General features: G+C 49.0%; 1 protein-coding gene across 1 annotated transcript; it reads left to right on the top strand.

Annotated features, from left to right (window-relative positions):
- Positions 1-5,582: 5,582 nt before the first annotated feature.
- PCDH12 (protocadherin 12) lies at positions 5,583-20,629 on the top strand. The gene is made up of 4 exons (XM_042937907.1): positions 5,583-8,787; positions 11,818-11,915; positions 13,777-13,928; positions 18,396-20,629. Exons 1-4 carry the CDS (start codon positions 5,908-5,910, stop codon positions 18,893-18,895), a joined length of 3,630 nt encoding a protein of 1,209 aa, XP_042793841.1. The 5' UTR covers positions 5,583-5,907; the 3' UTR covers positions 18,896-20,629.
- Positions 20,630-22,337: the final 1,708 nt, after the last annotated feature.

Below are 22,337 nucleotides of genomic sequence, written 5' to 3'. Positions count from 1 at the left end.
CTGAATTCCACCAAATAAATGAGTGACTGGATGACCGAATAAGCTAATGAATGAATGTGATCCAGGCTTCCCCCTGGGGTGGTTCTGTCAGTGTGAGAACGGTTCGATATTGGAGTCACCCAGCAATGCTGAATATATAACAAGGCCAATCAACACAGTCAGCTTCTGAATATTCATGCACAGACGATGCTTCCAGTCAATATGTTTGATTTTTGTGTTCACTGATAGATTTTCAAACTCGCTGTGTAAATCAAAATTCTAAAGAAGAAGGAGAAGGCCAAGAGGAAGGGGAAGGGGAAGAGATTGGGGAAGAGGGAGAAGAAGGGGATGAAGGAGGAGGAGGAGGAGGAGGAGGAGGAGGAGAGAAAACAGAAAGATAGAAGAGAAACTTGTGTTGAGACTATATATCACTCTGAGTAGGACTGCCAGGTAAAAATACACTAAAAAATTGTCATCATTTGTCTAAAATTCAAATTTATCTGGGCATCTTGTATTTTTATTTTTTAAATCTTTACAACCTGTTTCTGGGCTAAGAACCCTATGGAGAAGAGAAGGTTGAGGACAGTATCTGGGGACATGCCCACACCTGGGAGTCAGAAGGAGGGAAAACCAAGGATGGAATCAAAGAAGCAGACAGAAGAGTCAGTCTGCAGAAATATGGGGAGAGAACCAGCTATGCACAGAGCTTCTACTGAGTAGTGACACAAACATGGGGGAGAGTTGCGGACCAGGAGGACACACAGTAAGAAAGGCCTGATGGCTGTAGAATTTGGCTCTGACAAAGTTGTTAGTGCTTCTAAGGAGTTCTAAGTCAGTGGTTCTCAGTGAGATTGGTGTGGAGATGGGGTGTATGTCGGAGTGACTTATATATCAGAATTAAAATCTACGTGCTAGAAGTAGCCCACTCTCCCTCTGAGGTTGGGGGAGAGAGACAAAACACATGTGTAACATGGGATGCCTGGGTGGCTCAGTCAGTTGAGCGTCCAACTTCGATTCAGGTCATGATCTCACGGCTCGTGGGTTTGAGCCCCGCCTCGGGCTCTATGCTGACAGCTCAGAGCCTGGAGCCTGCTTCGCATTCTGTGTCTCCCTCTCTCTCTGCCCCTCCCCCACTCGCATTCTGTCTCTGTCTCTCTCAAAAATAAATACACATTAAAAAAAATATGTGTAACCCTTATCAACTCAGAATTTATGTGCTCCCATTGTGGTTACTAAAGCTAATAAATTTTAAGTCTTTTCTTGCATTTTTCTTGAAAATCATGAAGGAGACCCATGGTTCACAACAATTCATTCACAAGTCCTCAAATTCAAGTTGCTACCTTCCTTCACAGTACCCCCTCCATCATTTCCTCGGCCTTCATCAACCCCTCTCTCCTATTTTCCTTTTATTATGTAGATCAATTAAGCCTCTCTTTCCAGAACCAAGTTCCAATCAACTTCCCCAACTCTGTCCCAAATAAAAGGTGAAGATTTTTTGAAGGGATGGTAGAGGGAATGGAGCTGGCAGTTATAAAACTCTCTTCAGCCGGGTGGGAAGGGGATACGTTTGAATTTTCTTGCCCTGTCTCTGGAATTCAGAAAAGTGATTCTGACACCTGGCCCTTTTTGAGAGCTATCACTCTTAACCAAGACAACCAAAACACAAAGCCTTTCATTCCTTGAAAAGTTCTATTTCTTAGCAAACTTTCCCCTACAAAGTACATCTTTCTTTCTGCACTGGGCCCAGAAAGAGGTGCCATTGTGTGGGAGTGGACATCTGTCATCTGTCCCAGCAAAGACCACAAAGTGCCATGTCAGGGGCAGGAGACTCAGAACATCTACCTGAGTCTCCCCATCAAGATTCCTGGCCAGACTGACTCTAATTTCAACAAGGCCTTGCTAAAAGAAAGAGGCTGCCCTTGGGTGGTCCTGTCATCCTCCCAACAGGAATGATCCCAAGGAGGATGAAGCTTGTGAGCTTCACCAAGTGGCCTTGTGATGGTGACTGTGGCAGCTGCTGGGCAGATTCACAAGGAGCCCTGAGGGTGGGAAGCCAGCCAAGCAGCACGCTCATAGCATAGAGTATGATCCTAAGCCTGCATCCAGCTGAGCGGGGAGTCCCCCCAAGGGTCAGAGTCCCACCTTGTTGGTCTGACTCAAGTCTCCTCAGGACACCAAGTGTTTTGAAAAAATCCTGACTCCACCCCTCCCACTTCGTCCCCCAACCCCTCCCCATAGCCAAGGGCCCAAGTGTGAATGACCTCAAAGTTGGTGGTGAGCAAGGCTTTCAAACACCAGCCCTGATGCTGCCCTCTTTAAAAAAAAAAAATATTTCGGACATAAGGGAGGCCATCCTTAGCTTTCCCAAACCTATTTGAGAGTACCTGCATGACTTCAAACCAATTTTCAAAACTCAGAGTGATGAGGGCTCTCCAGACAAATTCCATTCACCTCTTGACATATGACTGCTAAAGAACAACTGATCCCCGCAGCCAGAAAGGAAGAGAGAAAATCACTAAGTGGGGATCTCATTCCCAGAGAGAATCACCTTGTTTGCTGGCTTTGGATTCTTATAGGGTTGTCTCAGCTTTGTGCCCCCAGTGTGAATAAAAGAAACAACAACCATAAAAACCATCTGTGAAATCTAAATTCAAGTTTTCTTGTGACCTGTGAGACCACTTTTTGCATCCATGGTACAGCCAAGGCAACACATACAAACAGAGCATAGATATCACAGTGTCCCTTCAAGAATATAAATATTAACACAGGTAAAATCATGAATTCCATAATTCTTTCAGTGGGCCTTGGGTGACATTAGGTTTCTCCTGAAAGGAAGCGATTGTCTTCGTGGATAAGCTCCTTATGTTGTGTTCCATGAAGCATGGGTCTAGAGCTATGGATATGGATATTCGTGAACTCTAGCCACGCACCTCTCTGCCTCTGTACCTTTTTCTCTGCCTTTGGCCACCAGATGGCATTCTGGAAACATTCTTTGCACCAGAGTTTTCTGCACCAAAGCTCCCCTGCATTACTCCCAACTGCCTCCCCCTCTCCCTCCTCTGTTTTCTTCCAGTCCATTTTCCAGAGTGCAGCCCAAGGGGCTTTTTGGAGGTCCAATTTGCGTGATCTTGGGCAAGTTAGCGAGCCCTCTGTGCTCAGCTTCTTTCTTTGGTATGAGGGTGGCACAGAAGGATGTAGGTAAAGACCTCAGGACAAGGCCTGGCCTATAGCTACTGTCCTCATCATCCTTCTCAGAGCCATCTGATCCATCTCCATTCAAAAGCTCCCCTGTGGCCTTCAGGACAAGGTCCAAATTCTTACCATGGGACCCCAGGCCCTCCAGGATCTGGCGGCCCCTTCTAATGTCCCTAGACCACCTTCTTCCTCCTCTTTCTTCACACAGGCCCTCTTGAGGTACTATAAGGAGCCAGATCCCTCACCTCTGGCCTTTGTCCACTCAGCTCCCCCTGCATGTTCAGTCTCTCCCTTGTTCACCCACCTTCCTCTGACTAACTCCTCCATGTCTTCAGGATTCGGCCCAGTGCCCTCCATGAGGGAGCCTCCCCTGACCCCCAGGCCCGAATGCAGAGCCACTGGACCCACTTCTTTCCTTTTCCCCATGCCCTCCTTAGACTACAAGCCCCTTGTGGGTCACTTTGTCTTGCTAGCTGCCTTGCACATGATAGGACACATGAGGGCCAAGAAGCGAGGTTGCCATGCAAGTTATCACCCAGGGGCAGTGAGCACAGGGCACGTCTCTGAACATGGGGCCTGTGCTGGCTCACTCTGATGCACAGGCAGCATGGCCCAAGCCTGAGCTGAGGAAGCCCTGGAAAGTGAGCTTTCCTGGCCAATGAGGACGGAACGGACAAATGCAAGGCCATCTTCACCATTTGCATCAGAGGCATAAAACCTGGGGAATAATACAAGCTACAGTAACAGTCCCAATGAGTGCCTTCCCTGTGCCCTTATAGGTATCATCTCGTTGCATCCTTACCACAACCTCAATAGGTGGGTGAAAACTACATTCTACAGAGAAGGAAACAGACGCCCAGAGAGGTTAAGGGACTTTTACAATGTCTCCAAGCTTGTGAGTGTTCTGTCTCTAGGACCATACTGTAGGAGATGGCCCCATGGATTCAAGCCCTTGCTGTATGTGGTTCAACAAGTGACATGGACGGGAAACCTCCAGGAGTGGAACATGGACCGGGTGTGGGGAAGAAAAGATGAAGGGAAGGGAGGGGGCACAGATGGCTCTAAGGCCACGGGGCTTCCTCAGCTGCCCCTGTCCTACAGGCCCACAGGCCCATGTCCCAATGGGTACCTCCAGCTTTAAGGACTCAGCAGCAAACACCCACCTCAAGGAAGCTGGCCTTAAATTCCCATCATTTCAAATCCTTTACAAACCTCTAGACTCAGCCCAAGGCAGGGTGTAAGACCAGGATGGTGCTGGGGCAGCAAGTGATCCTGGGGTCCTCACTGTTGTGAGGAGGTGAATGGGGGGAGGGCACACCCGAACACATCCACATCCTTAGGAGTGTCAGGGGTGGAGAGGAGTACTGTTCATGGGACTCTGTCATAAACAGGAGTGGGGAGACAAGAATCAGGGGAAGGGAGGGATAAGGAGAGGAAGGCGTGGGAGAGGGAAAAGTATAAAAATCTCCGAGGCAGGGGAGCAGAAGGCCGGGGATTCCCCTAGACAGGGACTCAGGCAGGACCAGATGCAGAAAACAATGGGCCTGAAGGCTGGGGAGCAGGAAGGGAAGGGGGAGGAAGCCACGTGGTCAGGTCAGAGAGATTCCTGCGCTTCAGGAGCCAAGGCCATGGGCACCTTCCTGGGTTTGTGTGGGCAGGGGCTGCCCCAGGGCCAGTGAAAGAGCCAGAGCTTAAGGCGGGACCAGCAATTCAGTTCTCAACACCCACTGCTCACAAACTTCATCGACTGTGACTCTGAGCCAGGACTCAGCCCTTCACGCATCATTTCATTTCGTCTTCACAATTTCCTGTTGTGAGTGCTACTGTTCTTATTCCCATACACACTTTAAAGATGAAGTGGAGGAGGCCCAGAGAGGTTTAGTGACTTGTCCCACATGGCCCAGCTGGTAAATTGCAGAGTCAGGATTAGAACCCAGACAGTTGGGCTCTGACAGTCACTCTCTTAATCACAGTTGTTTCCCAAGAGACAAAAATGGGTGATCCAGGCAGAGCCAAGACTTTGAAGTAGATGAGTGTAAGGAAAAGACTGGAATGGGAGAGGAATAATGGGAATATGAGGGAATCAAAGAGAACTGAGGAAAGGAGAGACACAGGGTGCATGACACGGCCAGGAAGGGTATCAGGGGCAGGCGGAGGCTCAGGCTTTCTGCCCACTTGTTTGCACAGCAGCCTTTCCCTCGGCGGCCACCTTGAGTGGATAGCACCTTTCCATTGGCCTGTCCTGGGACTCCCATCCTGCTCAGCCACAGGCCACTCGACAGTGGGGGAAACACTCTTTCTCTAATTGGCATTGAAACTTACAGCCCTCCCTTTTCCTGTAGGTGGGGTTTCCATAGGAAAAAGCTGCTTCTCCGTTTCCCCAGCCCAGCAACTGTTTGGAAGTCAGATCCCCACATCCTGCTTTACTGGGTCAAGTCCCTCTTGGACCGGCTCTTTCTATCATTTACTGAAGAGGACAAATGGGTGCCCCTGTGTGGGGTCTCCCTTAGCAATTCCACTTCATCGGTGCCTGGACCTCTGAGATCTCTTCAGATGAACATGGCCTTGCCTGGGAATCCTGCTACTTCCATCATCATCTAATTATGGGACAAGTCTGTGACAACAGGTTTTGGAGAACGGGGCTAATCAAGCCCCCCAGGAAACACTGGAGGACTTGCCTACCCTTTGAAGAACTCTAGTGGTTTCTGAGTCTAGCCCACTCTGGCGGTAAGCATGATACAACTTCTGCCACTTCTGCTGGGGCTTTTGGGGCCAGGTGGCTACTTGGTCCTTCCAGGGGGTTGTCAGGAGGTGGCCACTCTCACTGTGAGATACCAAGTGTCAGAAGAAGTGCCGTCTGGGACAGTGATAGGCAAGCTGTCCCGGGAACTGGGTTGGGAGGAGAGGCATGGGCAAACGGGGACTGCCTTCCAGATCTTGCAGCTGCCTCAGGCGCTCCCCATCCGGGTGGATCCTGAGGACGGCCTGCTTAGCACAGGGAGGCGGCTGGACCGAGAGCAGCTTTGCCGGCAGCAGGATCCCTGCTTGGTTTCCTTTGACGTGCTTGCCACAGGGGATTTGGCTCTGATCCACGTAGAGATCCAGGTGCTGGACATCAATGACCATGAGCCACAGTTTCCTAAAGGCGAGCAGGAGCTGGAAATCTCTGAGAGTGCCTCTCTGCGCACCCGGATACCCTTGGACAGAGCTCTGGACCCAGACACTGGCCCCAACACCCTGCACTCCTACACGCTGTCTCCCAGCGAGCACTTTGCCCTGGATGTCATCGTGGGGCCTGATGAGACCAAACATGCGGAACTTGTGGTGGTGAAGGAGCTAGACAGGGAAATCCACTCATTTTTTGATCTGGTGCTAACTGCCTATGACAGTGGGAACCCCCCCAAGTCAGGCACCAGCTTGGTCAAGGTCAATGTCCTGGACTCCAATGACAACAGCCCTGTGTTTGCTGAGAGCTCACTAGCACTAGAAATTCAAGAAGATGCTGCCCCTGGTACTCTCCTCATAAACTTGACTGCCACGGACCCTGATCAAGGCCCCAATGGGGAGGTGGAGTTCTTCCTCAGTAAGCACGTGCCTCCAGAGGTGCTGGACACCTTCAGTATCGATGCAAAGACTGGCCAAGTGATTCTGCGTCAACCCCTAGACTACGAGAAGAATCCTGCATATGAGGTGGATGTCCAGGCAAGGGACTTGGGTCCCAATCCCATCCCAGCCCATTGCAAAGTACTCATCAAGGTTCTGGACGTCAATGACAATGCCCCAAGCATCCACATTACATGGGCCTCCCAGCCATCGCTGGTATCAGAGGCTCTTCCAAAGGATAGTTTCATTGCTCTCGTCATGGCAAATGACTTGGACTCAGGAAATAATGGTCTGGTCCACTGTTGGCTGAGCCAAGAACTGGGTCACTTTAGACTGAAAAGGACCAATGGCAATACATACATGCTACTAACCAACACCACACTGGACAGAGAGCAGTGGCCCAAATATACCCTCACTCTGTTGGCTCAAGACCAAGGACCCCAGCCCTTATCAGCCAGAAAACAGCTCAGCATTCACATCAGTGATGCCAATGACAATGCACCTGTGTTTGAGAAGAGCAGGTATGAGGTCTCTACTCGGGAGAACAACCTACCTTCTCTTCACCTCATTACCATCAAGGCTCATGACGCAGACTTGGGCATTAATGGAAAAATCTCATACCATATCCAGGAATCCCCAGTTTCTCACTTGGTAGCTATTGATTCAGACACAGGAGAGGTCACTGCTCTGAGGTCACTGGACTATGAACACATGGCTGGTTTTGAGTTTCGTGTGATCGCAGAGGACTGGGGGCAGCCTCAACTTGCATCCAGCGTCTCTGTGTGGGTCAGCCTCTTGGATGTCAACGATAATGCCCCAGAGGTGATTCATCCTGTCCTCGTTGATGGAAAAGCCAGCCTCTCAGTGCTCGTAAATGCCTCCACAGGCCACCTTCTGGTACCCGTTGAAACTCCTAATGGCTTGGGTCCAGTGGGTGCTGATACAACACCACTGACAACCCACAGTTCCCGGCTGTTCCTTTTGACAACAATTGTAGCAAGAGATGCAGACTCAGGTGCAAATGGAGAGCTCCTCTACAGTATTAGGAGTGGAAATGAAGCCCGTCTCTTTGTTCTCAACCCCCACCTGGGGCAGTTGTTCATCAACATCACCAATGCCAGCAGTCTCGTTGGGAGTGAGTGGGAGCTGGAGATAGTGGTAGAAGACCGTGGCAGCCCCTCCTTGCAGACCCGAGCCCTGCTGAGCGTCTTGTTTGTCACTAGTGTGGACCACTTGAGGGACAGGGCCCGTGAGCCTGGGACCCTGAGCACATCGGTGCTGACAGTGATTTGCCTGGTCGTACTTCTGGCCATCTTTGGGTTGGTCTTGGCTCTGATCATGTCCATCTGCCGGACAGAGAAGAAGGACAGTGGGGTGTACAACTGTCGGGAGGCTAAGTCTACCTATCGCCACCAGCCCAAGAGGCCCCAGAAACACATTCAGAAGGCAGACATCCACCTTGTGCCTGTGCTCAGGGGTCAGGTGGATGAGCCCAGTGAAGTTGGGCAGCCCCACCAGGATGCAGGCAAGGAAGGGACGATGGAAGCAGGCTGGGACCCCTGCCTACAGGCCCCCTTTCACCTCACTCCAACCCTGTACAGGACCCTGCGTAACCAAGGCAACCAGGGAGCACTGGCTGAGAGCCAAGAGGTGCTGCAGGACACTGTCAACCTCCTTTTCCACCATCCTAGGCAGAGGAACGCCTCCAGGGAGAACCTGAACATTCCTGAGTCCCAGCCTGTGATGGGCCAGCCACGCTCAAGGCCCCCGAAGGCTATGGGCAGCCCCGCAGGGAGGCTGCCAGGAGACGCAGGCAGCGAGGAGGCTCCACTGAGTCCACCAGCCTCCTCTGCAACCTTGAGGCGGCAGCGGAATCTCAATGGCAAAGTGACCCCTGAGAAAGAGACAGGTCCCCGTCAGATCCTGCGGAGCCTGGTCCGGCTATCTGTGGCTGCCTTTGCAGAGCGGAACCCTGTGGAGGAACTCACGATGGATTCCCCTCCTGTTCAGGTACCTTGGGTGTGGGCAGCTCTCTCTGTGGTCACCCCTGGACCACCACATCAGACACCCCCATTACCCTCACATTCATCACATGCATTCCTTGGGCTCACTAGGGACTTTACGGTACATTGGATGCAGTGGGTCAGGGCACAGTTCTGAGGGCAACAGAATTTAGCTGTTGGGCACCTTACTTGCTATCTCTGAGTCTTTGTTTTCCTCTCTGTAAAGCAGAGATCATGGTAAGAGCATCTGTCTTGGAGAGCTGTCCTGAGGACTTAATTAGTTCTTATAAAAGCACTTACTTAGGGTCTGTCAAGTAGACACACAGCAACAGGCACGCTTAAGAATACATGCTTTGGGTTCACACTGCCTGGGTTCAAATCCTGGCCCCACCTCTTCTTAGCTGAGAACCAAAGGAACATTACTCAGCTTCTCTGTTGTTGAAGACGTCTGCGTTAATTGTACCCATCTCCTAAATTTGCTTGAAGATGAAATGAGTGCACTTAAAGCCTAGAATAATGTCTGGCACATAGTGAGCACTCAGCAAATGGTTACGATTACTTCTGCAAAAGCTCTTCATCTCTTCTTATCTGGGCAGCCTCCCCATGAAGCAGGCCAGCATGGGCATCATTGCCCCCAGGCTCAAAGGCTGCATGTGACTTGCCTAAGACTAGACTTTGCTGGCGAGGCCTGTAGAATGGGGCAGTGGAAACAATCTCAGAACTTGGGAGTCTGGCAGATCTGGGTTAAATTTCAGCATAGCGGCTTAGTAGCTGGGCAACCTTGGGCAAGTCTGTCAATATCAGAGCCCCCCTTTCCTCATCTATTAAATGGCAATTATGATGCCAAAATTACCCTGCGTCTACCTCCCAGGGGTTGAGGATCAAATGGGATAATGAAGGACAAAGTATCTAGCGACCAGGGATTTGCTAGACAAAAATGGGAAATCTTTTTCAGAGACTGTAACTTATCTCACACCCATATCTGTTCCTCTCCACTTCAGATAGCTTTCCCTGTGCCAGGCTGCCCACTCAAGGCACACTTCTGTTTGGCCAGGCCATTGGCTCAGGTTTCCTGTGGAGCAAGGACACAGCTTCCTTCCCCTACACCCTCCCCAGGAAGCCACCTGGCGAGAGCCCGGCTCCTCTCTTAGGAGTCTTGCCCTGGGACCTATGTAGCCCCAGAGGTTGCCCAGAGCCATTCATTCGTTTGTTCATTCATTCACTCATTCGTCAAATGCTTACTGAGGGAGCTTTTTGAGCCAAACACTGTGCTAGCAGAGATAGCAGAGAACAGGGACTGTGGTTGAACCCACCGGGATGATGGAAAGAAGGGTGCCCAGCTGGGATCAACTTGACAGAAAGAGGCAGCTTGCTTAATGCTCAGGTCTTTCCAGCAGCCACAGCAGAGCCAGATCTGGGATCAAATTGTAGCCCGGCTTCTAACTGCTATGTAGTCCCTGTGAGCCTCATGTTCCACATCTGCAAAATGGGTGTAATGGTGGTATCTCATCCCTAGGGTTATTGTAAAAATTAAATGAGATTATACACCACCCCTACAGTTTTTAAGTGGTTATCATAAGATCTATTAATAAATGAATTATAGGGGTGCCTGGCTGGCTTAGTTGGTAGAGCATGTGACTCTCGATGTTAGGGTTGTGGGTTCGAGCCCCATGCTGAATAGACAGATTACTTTAAAGAAAAGTAAATAAATGAATTATATATCTTCACTCATTTAATCCTTATAACTACAACCAACTGGGCCTCATTATTATTCCCTTTTGACCGCTGAGGAAACCGAGACTCAAAATGCTTAATTTCTCAAGGCCATCCAGTTGGAACTGGAACAGGGGCAGATTTAGAATTTGAATCCAAGTCTGACTGATTCCAGAGTCTGTGCTCTAACATTGAAGTGACTCTGAATGACAGCACTATGTTCAGGGCGTGGCAGTTGGGGACTGTCCCTGAAACATCAGTTAACCCTTGGAAGAGTGGCAGGTGCCTTAGCAGGGCTTCTGGGCCCGGGCAGAGAGGTGGGATCTGCCCTGAAGCAGGCAACTGGACACTGACTCTCCCAAGTCACAGTGAGACCCCAGCCCTTACCACCTCCTCTTCCAACTGTCCTCTGTGGTTTTGGCACTTTCTAGCTGGAGCTGCCCAGAGAGGCCAAGTGGGCCTTCTCAGGGAAAAGTGGGGGTAGGCCCAGGAGCCAGAGGCAGTGTTTCTAGGAGCAACAACCCTTACTGCTCACATTCTCTGAGCATTTAAAATTTTAAAACCATTGGATTAATCCTGACAACCCGGTGAAGAAGGCTGGGTGGGTATTTCCAGCTCCAACTTAGAAATGAGGGAACTGAGGTCTGAGTATGTCTAAAAACCTGCCTAACGTTACACATACTAGAAATGACCTTGAACTAGAACTCCGCTTCCCAAGACTTGGTCTGTTGCCTTCTCTTTCACAAGTCCCTGCAGGGTCTGGTCCTGACATCTCATTCACCCCCTGCCCCACTGTCCAGCCTTTTTGAACCTCTACCGTCTCCTCTGGGCTTTCAGCTTGCCTTCTGTTCTCATTCTTACTCTTGCTGAATGAATGAATGAATGAATGATACATTTTGCTTTCTCCACAGCAGAGTCTTGCGGTCTGAGTGTTTGAATACTGCTAAAGGCATGGAAATAACACCTTCAGACAACGCTTATCAAAGTAATAATGAATTTATGGTCAGGAAATGCCCTTTTCACCCCCATCCCACAGATTCCAGCCGGAGCAGGTCACTGAGAATGAGAATGAGGGGATGGGCCCAGGGGGTCCCCATTCTCTCCCTCAGACACCCATGTCCTGTGGTGACAGGACAAAACAAGGAACCTGCCTGCACAGGTCCCTGCCTCCGTCACTGGTCACCATCCCCCATCTGATCACACAAACATCTGAAGCTGGAGGAAAGACTATAAAAAGAAAGCGCCGGCATTGAGGGAAACATCCGGCAAGGAAGTGTGCTGGGTCGGAATTGTGTGGAGTCAACAGATTTTTCCTGTCTTGCAGCAAATCTCCCAGCTGCTGTCCTTGCTGCATCAGGGCCAATTCCAGCCCAAACCAAACCACCGGGGAAATAAGTACTTGGCCAAGCCCAGCGGCGGCAGGTAAGCAGCACATGTACCCACAGGCTTCTCGAGCCCCCCACCGGCTCGCGTGCACCCCTGCGGCCTCTGTGATCTGAGGAGGGGTGAGCACATCCCAGACAGCAGTCCCCTGGGAGAGCACCGGACTACATCCATCCCCCCATTCCAGGCAGCGTGGTCCCGGAGCAACTGTATTTATAGTATTTATAGGACCCAGAGTCTCTAAGGAAATGACTTCATCCCTGAGGCTCTATCTATCCCCTGATTGCAGAGGTGCTGGGCTAGGGCTTTAAATGTGTAACTTTCAGCTTTCTTTCTCTTGACCCTTAAACATAATATAAGGACTCCCCGGCTAAGGATATGGGTGTGTGGATGTGTTCTTTTGGACACTCCTAGAATTAAAGAGACCTCAAGGGGACATCTAATATAATTCTTTTTTGTTACAGATGTAGAAACTGGAGCTCTAAGTGGTTTGATCCGACCTCGCTGTGTTAAACTTGAGCAAGCCAGATAAATCCTCAGGGCCTCAGTTTCTAATCTGTAAAATGGAGGTCATCACACTTCCATGCAGTGATGGGGTAAAGATTTAATGATCAGATTTACTCGAGGCCCACAGCCCAGTGACTGGCACACAGTAGGTGCATAACCAATGCTCAATCCTTTCCTCCTAAAGTGACTTTGCTCAAGGTCACATAACCCGTGAGTGGCAAAGCTGGGACCAGCTCAGGGCACCTGACTCCAGGTTCGGTGCTCTTGCCTTGACAACTCATACCTTCTTCTTTGCAAAGATGGTGGGAGGTGGTGGAGAGCACCACTGATTGTTTTTCTCATTTGCAAAATGGGAATAATAACAAGAGAACCCCTTACAGATGTGAAAAGTCTGAGAAGGTGCACATACCTTGCAAAACCTAAGGCCTGACTCCGAGTAATTGCTTAATAAACATTAGTTGTTGTCATCATTATTGCAAACTTGTCACCTCCCTGCTGATTGCTTCATGACAGCAGGAATGGTCACAGAAAAAAGGCAGAAAAGATGCCCAGACCTTAAAGCTCCTCAGGGAGCCTTCCCACCTGCTGGAATGTGGGGCCAGACCTGTCCTGCCATACTGAGGCAGTCCCGAGAAATAGCCTCCCCAAGTGGTAGGCAGGGTTTGCAGGAGGCAGAGGCCAGGATGGGGACAGCAGGAGTCAGGTAGAGTCCAAGTGGCTTTTGGATTTCTCACCTTAGCTACATCTTCTGCTGCCCTGCTCTTCTGGTCTGGGATTTGGCTTCAAATAGGGAATATGGAATATTCAGTCACTTTGTCCACAAAGTATTTATTAAGCACCTACTTTGTACTTAAGCCAACCCTTGCTTTGAGCACTGGTGAGCGGGGAATGAGGTGGACAAAAATCTTTGCCCTCACTGGAGCTCATACTCAGATGGATGGAGGTGGATGGATAGATGGATGGATGGGTGACTGCATTGTCTCAACCAAAGTTACTCTGCTCCTACTTTGGGCCAGGCATTGCAAAGGAGTGGGAGGGACAATGGTGAGTAATGATATCAACGCATTCATTGTTATTTCTATTTGCTGAGTGCTTGCAAGGCACCAGGCACTGCACTGATTTCTTTACATACAATGTCTCATTTTACCCTCACATGCCCCTTGAGGTGGGGGTTATTATCCCCATTTTAGAGATGAGGCAACAGAGTCAGAGTAGTAGCGCGAGGCCTGGGACCAAGTTATCCAGTTCGTCTGACTCTGAAGGCCGAGCTGTGTATCCAGTTCCTTATGTGAAGGAATGAATGCTGGCATGAATAGAAGAATGTTCATGAACAGGAATGAATGAATCTATGTGTGAATTTCCTCACTCATGGACTGGTTGGCTTCCTTTGTAGGAGCACAGTCCCAGACACAGATGGCCCAGGTGCCAGGGCTGGTAGCCAGGCAGAACCAGACCAGGAGGAAGGGCCCCTGGATTCTGAAGATGATCTCTCTGTGAAGCAGCTGCTAGAAGAAGAGCTGTCAAACCTGTTGGACCCCCACACAGGTAAGGAACTCCTCAGGATCACTCTGACCTTGCTTCTGCCTCCAAGGTCACCTTGCATGCCCTCCATGGGAGAACACAGACATTCTGTTTCTGGGCAGGAATATCAGCAGCATTTAACTTTCCCTAAAGCTTCAGGCAATCTTCATTTGTTTAAAGACAAGATGCTACTTTGATTATTCATTTTAAAAATCATATTAATAGCAAATGAGCTCTTGGTATGTGCCAGGTACTGGGGAGTGTCTCATATACATTATCACATTTAATCTTCCAGTCTTTGGAGGCAGATGTTATGAGCTCCAATTTAGAGATAAGCAAACTGAGGCTCAGAGAGGCACCGCAGCCTGCCTAGAGTCACTTAGCTCATCAGTGACGGAAAGGGAACCAACCTGGGCCTGCATGCCATCAAGGAGACCTCCCCTAACTTCCTAAACCACTCATTTGTGTTTCTTTGGTGGGCTTAAATATCCTTTGACCCTGAGAACTGAGTCAAATCTTTAATGTGTTAATATTTCTAATTGAAACAAAAATCACATTTTCTAGAGAAACAGTTAGTTTTGATATTAAGTACATAATCTGGTGCTAGCTGGACATTGGTTAGCCTCCTTTAGGTAACATAGCATACCTCTGTACATCCCTACGCTGTGGTTTTCTGTTTCTGTGGTTAATAATGTTTCTCAGCTGGACGTATCCTATGTGCTCCATTTGGCTGTAAACACATTGAAGGCATGGCAAGGACTATAGCTAACAGGCACACCTGGGTGGCTCAGTCGGGTGAGCGTTGGACTTCAGCTCATGATCTCATGGTTCATGGGTTTGAGCCCCATGTCGGGCTCTGTGCTGCCAGCTCAGAGCCTGAAGCCTGGTACAAATTCTGTGTCTCCCTCTTTCTCTGCCCCTCCCCCACCCATGCTCTGTCTCTGTCTCAAAAATAAATAAAAGCATTTTAAAAAATCTTAAAAAATAAACATGGGGAAAAAATCTTTACAAAAGTATAGCTAAAATTTATGGAGAGCTTTCTATGTACTAGTCCCTGTTCTGTGCTCCTCACGAGAAAATCTTACAAGATAGAACATCTTAAGAGAAACTATTCGTTATCACCATTTCATAAAGGAAAAAACTGAGGGGTGAGGGTGTTTAATAATTTTCCCAAGGTTGTGCAGAAAATGGTTACTAACACTGGCAATGTGGCTCTAAATTAAAATTAAGGAAAGTTAAATCTAATTAAAATTAAGTTAAATGAAAAATTCAGTTCTTCAGTTATAGCAGCCACATTTCAAGTGCTCACTAGCCACTTGTGGTTAGTGCATATTGCTTTGGGCAGCACACATACAGAAAGTTTTGTAGGACAGCATTGTCTAGAATCTACAACCGTGAGGTCCAATATGGTAGCCACTAGCCACATTTGAAAAAGGCTAGTCGGAATCAATTTGGGATATATGGGGGCCTGTACCTGGCTCAGTGGGAAGAGCATGCAACTCCTGATCTCGGGGTTGTGAGTTTGAGCCCCATGTTGGGCACAGAGATTACTTTAAAGAAAAAAGAATCAGACATCTTTAAAAAAACAAAAACAAAAACAAAACCTGGAGCGCCTGAGCCGGCTCAGTCAGTAGAGCATCTGACTCTTGATCTCTGATGGTAACTTCTAGTCCCGTGTTGGGCATAGAGCTTACTTAAAATAAATAAATAAATAAATAAAAATGTATTTTAAAAAGTGTAACTTATTATTTTTTTAAAAAGGATGTGATAGGGGCGCCTGGGTGGCTCAGTCAGTTGAGCGTCCGTCCAACTTCAGCTCAGGTCACGATCTCGCGGTCTGTGAGTTCGAGCCCCGTGTCGGGCTCTGGGCTGATGGCTCAGAGCCTGGAGCCTGCTTCCGATTCTGTGTCTCCCTCTCTCTCTGCCCCTCCCCCGTTCATGCTCTGTCTCTGTCTGTCTCAAAAATAAATAAATGTTAAAAAAAAAAATTAAAAAAAATAAAAAGGATGTGATAAACATATAAAACACACTTCAGATTTTGAAGACTTAGTATGAAAAAACTGTAAAATATCTCATTAATTAAAAAAATTACATGATAAAATGATATTAATTACAAAAATGTTTTACAAATCAATTTCATCTTTCCTTTTGACTTTTTTAACATGGCTCCTAGAAAATTTAAAATGACCTCTATGGCTCGCATGAATCTCTACTGGCCAGCTCTGGGCTGGAACCTGTGGGCATTGCTGCCACACGGTCCTGCTTCTCCACAGCACAGAGGGCAAAGAGCACAGGAGCACTGTAAGAAGTAGGGGGGGTGGTGACGAGGGCAGCAAGGAGAGAAAAGCCTGCGCTGCTCACAGGGCAGGGCTGAGAAGGGGTGAGCTTGCTGACCCCAGAAGTCTGGGGAGCATCCATCTGATGATATGATAAGGACAATATTTAACTGGTCACACGAGCTCACTGAATGCTCCCAGCAACCTGACAAGATGAGTCCTACTATTTCACCACTTTATGAGAGAAAAAGGAGGCTCAGAGAGGTTACGGGATTTTCCCAAGGTCACACTGCTCATAAATGGCAGAGGTGGGAAATCAAGCCCAGGCCAGCCCAGCGTCTACCTGCCTCGGGGTGGATTCACCACTGCTTTTCAGCCATTCTTATACACTCCAGTGATTTTCTCATTCCAAGCCTCATTCCTTCTGAAGCTCTCTGACCCTGGTACAAAAGCCTGATTCTATAACACCAAAAAAGTTTCAACCTTATTACCAGAGTCTCAGGGAACTAAGGTTTACATTTCCCAAATGCCCAGGGTTAATATTTATGTTCACTGAGTCATTCAAGAGATGCTTACTAAGTCCCAGGCAGGGGCTGGACCAGTGGGGAAGAGGTCTGACCCTGACAAGGCAAGACTAAGACTCATTTATCAATATAAACAGTGATTAGCTGTATTTTGGAATAACTTTTCCAAATTACAAAAGTAATATTTGGTTAAGGTAGGAAAATGTAGGCAAACAAAAAGAGAATAAATCACTTCTGCCTAGGGGTAACTACAGTTAACATTTTGACATATCTCCTTCCAGTCTTTTATTATATGCATAGATTCTAAAGCAGCTCACCTGAAGCAAACATTAAATACACACTAAAGTGGATGTTGTACCTTTTTTTTTACTAAACACAGTTGCTTAAACATAAGACTTATACTTTTTTTCCTTTGACTTGGCCTCTACCATTGGGCCCAGGGCTAGTTTTCTTTTTTTTTTTCTTTTTATTTATTTTTAATAGAGACAGAGACAGTGTGAGCAGGGGAGGGGCAGAGAGAGAGGGAGAGAGAGTCCCAAGCAGGATCTGCGCTGCCAGCACTGAGCCCGATGCAGGGCTTGAACACACAAAACTGTAAGATCATGACCTGAGCCAAAACCAAGGGTCAGACACTTAACTGACTGAGCCACCCAGGTGCCCCCAGGGTTATTTTTTTGAGATAGTATTTTTGTTCAAGAGATGTGAAAAGGAAAAGCGTGATGGTGGCATTAGGGATCTAGGGGACAGTTTTTCACTGTCCCTTTCCTGGGACAGCCCTTAGGCAGACAGCCCTTTCCCAGCCTCGAGGCCAGGGTTTCCTGCAGCTTGAGAAGTAAAGTTTGAGGAGTTTAGGGCATGCTGACAGTACAGACCTTAGCAGGCCTGGGGATTCCAGAGGCCACAGGGGGGCACCCGGAGCACCCAGGGGGATAAGGGGCCGGCTCCTCAGACAGTGGGTGGGTGGTACAGTCACGTGAGGCTTCGAAGTCATCAGATTTGGTATCAAACCTTGGTTTGGTTGCCTAGTAGATGTATGATTCAACTTCCTGGAACTTGAGTTTCCTCATCCATAAAATGGGATAGCACTCTTAACTTCAAAGGTATGTGCAGAGGTTAAATGAGAGAATTATATAAATTGCTTGGCACGAAAGAACTTAAGAAGTGGTCACTATTGTTATGAACACAGGCAGATGGCAGGACCAAGTCAGGAACTCCAGCCTCGGCTAAGAAGAGGGATGTCCTCTCCTGCCCCCCCACCCCCTCACCCCCCCCACCCCACCCCCACCCCCACCCCACCCCCACCCCACCCCCTGGCAATGCCATCTTCACCTACTAGTGCCCTGAGGGAGCGAGGATCCCGACTACCCGGGTAGATGGAAGACACCCAGCCTGAAACACACCAGGCCCAGGAAATTCTTCAGGAAAGGGTCAATTTCTAATTCAAGGTCTTCTTCCTCCTCCTGCCTCCTCCCTACTCACCTCGTGTGGGTACTTCAGTCAGCAGCCTTCCTGCCCAGCAAGCTTCCCTGTCAGGGCCTCTTCCTTCCCGTCCCGCTCTGGCCTCCCCGTCTGTCCCCCGCCATTTCCCTTCCCTCCTTTGTCCATTGCCCTTGCCCTGCCCACAGCCCCACCCTGGCCTGCCTGGCCCTTCCCGGGCCCAGCCCTCACTGCGTCCCCTCCTTCCCATGCAGGCTTGGCCCTGGACCGGCTGAGCGTCCCTGATCCGGCCTGGATGGCGAGGCTCTCTTTGCCCCTCACCACGAACTACCGTGACAACGTGTTCTCACCAGACACTCCGGCCATGGAGGAGCCGAGGACCTTTCAGACGTTCGGCAAGGCGACGGGGCCTGAGCTGAGCCTGACAGGCACGCAGCTGGCCAGCACCTTTGTCTCGGAGATGAGCTCACTGTTGGAAATGCTGCTCGAACAACGCTCCAGCGTGCCTGTGGAGGCTGCCTCCGAGGTGCTGCGGAGGCTCTCTGTCTGCGGGAGAACCCTCAGTCTGGACCTGGCCACCAGCGGGGCCTCGGGCGCAGAAGGACAGGGGGGCCCAGGTGGAAAGAAGGGGGCCGAGGGCAGGACTGGCAGCAGCAGCAGCAGCAGCAGCAGCAGCAGGGGGCTGTGGATCCAGGAACCAGGGATGTTAGGGAGCCCAGGCGCTAAGGATCCTGGGACACGAGCTGCTTTCTAAAATCTTTGAATTCACTGTTGAGAGGTGGCCCAAGAACTTTAGGGCGACCTATGCTGCCCCACAGAGGAGGCAGGGGAGCCACAACTAACATCTGACTGACCAAAGCAGCCCCTTGTGAAGGGCTGGCTCTGCCTGTGAACTTTTTGGAGTGAATTTTTTGGCTGAAATGAGTGTTTGCTGGCAAAACACATGTAGAGCACAGAGGGTCAGGCCTCCTGTGGAACAGATGCCAAGGAGTGTCATAAGCAGGAAAGGATGGCCTCATCGCATAGTTGGGGGTGGGGTGCTGGTCCTGGGGTGCCAGGCAAAGCTCTCTGACCTACTAATAAAGGAAAAGCACTGGCTCATGATCCTGTTTGCACCTGTCAAGAGGGGGCAGGGGAAGGGTAGCAGAGTGAGGTGTCCTTGTTGCCCATTTCCTGGCAAGATGGTATGCTGGATGTGGACAGGAATAGGGCACATTAGTACACAGTGCTAGGTACACAATGATGAACACGTGTGCTCTTGACCCTACTTCCCTATTGCTACCTTATCAAATAATCTGCTTCTCAGCTGGAAAATTAGGGCTAAGAAAAGCATGACTATTTATAGAGCATTTATGTGAGCCAGTAAAGCCCTGGGCTTTACGCTAGGATTTAGTTTAATTTCCCAACAACCTTGGGAGGGAGGTGTTATTATCCCCATTCCACAGGCAAAGACGTGAGGCTTGGAGAAGCAGAGTGTCTTGCCCAAGATCAAGAGTGGAGGCAGAAGCAAGCTTTGAACTAGTCTTGAACACCAAAACCTCTGCCCTCCACTTTGACACTACACTGCCAGCCAAGGAGAGGGAAGGAAAAGGCCCCGCAGCTGAGCTCCTGCCAGGTGTGGACTTACCTGAGCTCCCCTCATGAAACACTGTTGAAAAGAACGTTTCTAAAGCTGCTCAGGCCTCCACAGCTCTGCATTTCTGAGCACAGAACAAGAGGGACTTGGATCTAATCTGACACGGGCCTGAGCTTCTGCAGGCTCCTGTGCTTTCCCAGCGATTAGCCCTTCAGGTACAGACGTCATCCTTGCAGACGCACCGTTCATGGGTAAATCTTCCTCTGTCACAGCAGGTTTGGGCCTGTGAATTCAGGCCCTAGAGAACAGTGTATGAACTGGGTCTATGAAATCGATACTGACAGCAGCAAAACTTCCAGGGCAGGAGGGAGCAAAGAAATAGCAAATATTTTTCCAAGTCTCAGCCTTATAATTTTCCTGGAAATTTCCAAGCAGTCAGTCAGCTAGCCATTCAGCTTCTTGGTAGCATGGGGCCCTCCTGGACACTACAGGCAAAAATTCCTCTCTGTGCTCCCCCTTTCGTTCTCTGTTGGAGGCCAGTACTTACGTTCATTGTCCACAGTAACGGGCCAATCATACTCCCAGCCAGGGATAATGAAAATCATATATATTTGGAATCCAATGTGGCACCCTTATCCAGTTATTCCATTTTACAGATGAGGAAAATGAGGCCCCCAAAAGTTAAATGCCCCAAGAGCAGGGTCTCTGGGTGTGTGTCACCTCACTTCAGGCCCAAGTGATCTCCTTATAAGATCTGTGAGTTTTAAGCTGTTGGGTTCCCCAAGTAAATGAGAGAGGCCAGGGGAAACTAAGCAGACAGGGTCTCGAGCCTGACCAGCCAGGTGACTGGCACAAAGCAACAATGGATGTATACTTAACTTGTTGAATGAATGAGTAAATAAATGGATAAATCAGTGCTTCAGAGTTTCCTTTTATCTGTATTGGAGCTGCAGGTAAGACGTCATTACAAAGAAAGAAAGAAAACTTCCATTATGGGAAATCAAAGTCTGAAAACCACAGAACGAGAGTAAACTACGCTGACCGCCACTCTCCACCCACAATTACTAGTGGATTTTTGATGCCGAGCTCATGTTGGGAGGGTGGAGAAAAGAAGAGATGGGGGAAGAGCCAACCTAAGAAACCCGGAGCCAAATTAATTAATTAAAAAGAAAGCTGGAACTGTGGCTGTCAACTGGATCACTGGATGCCCTTGATCACTGCTTCACTCTAGTTCAAAAATCCCTAATCTGTAGCTCTTGGACCTTGAGAATACTAGGCAAAGCCTTGTGTATAGGTGTTTTTCTAGGCAGAAGATGCAAAGTCCTCATCAGATTCCCAAAGTAACAAGTAACCTATGAAAGGTTATACTGCACCTTGTCTAAATCACTCCCTAAACCTCCACAAACACAAGCAATTTTACTCGTAAGGAGCCAGAACATTTTATAGCCAAGAAAAAAGCAAGACACTTCTGATCTGCACAAAGCTGCACGGCGGGCTTGTGGCAGGGCTAGGATTTGGATCCGGAATTTGTGTGATGTTCTTTCTAACAAATCAACAGTTCTTAACCTGGAGTCCATGGTCGGGCTTCAAGATCTATAAATCCGCTAAAGTGCATGCAAAATTGAAGGGCTGCATACTTTTGTATGGGAAGGAGTCAGTGCTTTTGCCACATTTTCAAAGGGGGTCTGGGGCCTCAATAAGATTAAGGACCACTGTGATCCTCTCTGTTGGTCCTCGGCTCTGCCTTCTCCGCAGACCCTAAGGAATTCATGGGTAGAGCTGTTTCTGTTCTGAGGCAACTGATCTCTGGTCAGAGTGGGGATGTATGTAGTTGCTCTCGTCTGCAGCATGCAACCAACTCCTAGCATGGGAACACCCAGCACTTTCCCATGAACAGGCTGAGTGACACAGTGTGTATGGCGACAAAATTGAGCATGCTGAGCAAAAAGGTTACGGAAACTTCTTCGCATCAGCCAAAATGTCAAAGCTGAGACTTCGGACATGCTCAGAACAGTTTTCACCAAGATGGGCTCAATCCCCTGGGATATCGAGGGAGCAGGCAAGCCAGCAAGCACTCAGTTAAATGTCGTCTTAATTTGGAAAGCGCAGAGGGACTTTTTTTTTTTTTTTAATCAACAGTCAGCCGGTTCTCCAGCACGAGGAGTGTGATGCAGTGCTCACTTGGAGCCTGGGGGCAGCTCAGAGATTGACAGGCAGCCTCCTTGTCTGTCACCCAACTTCAGCTTGGCAGCTCACTGACCCTACCTCTCCTCTGGCTAAAACAAGAGTGAGATGGCAACCAATACCCATGGGACTCCGGAGAGAACCATATCCCAAAAGGAAGACAGGAGGGGGAGGGAGGTGTTTTAGCACGGGCTCGGCCTGGCACATAGTATGCACCAAGAAAATAGGTCAGCCTTTTCCAGCTCCTACTAAGTATGGAGTCTGACGTAATGGGGCAGGGGAGGACGGAGGCATGATCAGAAACACTCATTCAACAAACACTTTGTATTTATTGAGCACTTACTAGGTGTCAGAAGTAGCACTGGAAGCTACTTCTTCCAGTGGGGAGTATATAGAATCATGGACTCAACAAATATTTAAAGCACTTACTATGTGC

This window comes from Panthera leo, chromosome A1 (assembly GCF_018350215.1).
Source record: "Panthera leo isolate Ple1 chromosome A1, P.leo_Ple1_pat1.1, whole genome shotgun sequence".
Taxonomy (NCBI): Eukaryota; Metazoa; Chordata; class Mammalia; order Carnivora; family Felidae; genus Panthera; species Panthera leo.
Note: the sequence above shows the minus strand (reverse complement) of the source record. Positions and strands in the feature narration are given on the sequence as shown.

Bases quoted from the DNA above. Each gene is read 5' to 3' on its own strand.
- PCDH12 (XM_042937907.1), top strand. From the start codon at position 5,908: ATGATACAACTTCTGCCACTTCTGCTGGGGCTTTTGGGGCCAGGTGGC. The intron at 11,916-13,776 runs GTAAGCAGCACA...CTTCCTTTGTAG, and splicing joins GCCAAGCCCAGCGGCGGCAG to GAGCACAGTCCCAGACACAG. The intron at 13,929-18,395 runs GTAAGGAACTCC...CTTCCCATGCAG, and splicing joins CCTGTTGGACCCCCACACAG to GCTTGGCCCTGGACCGGCTG.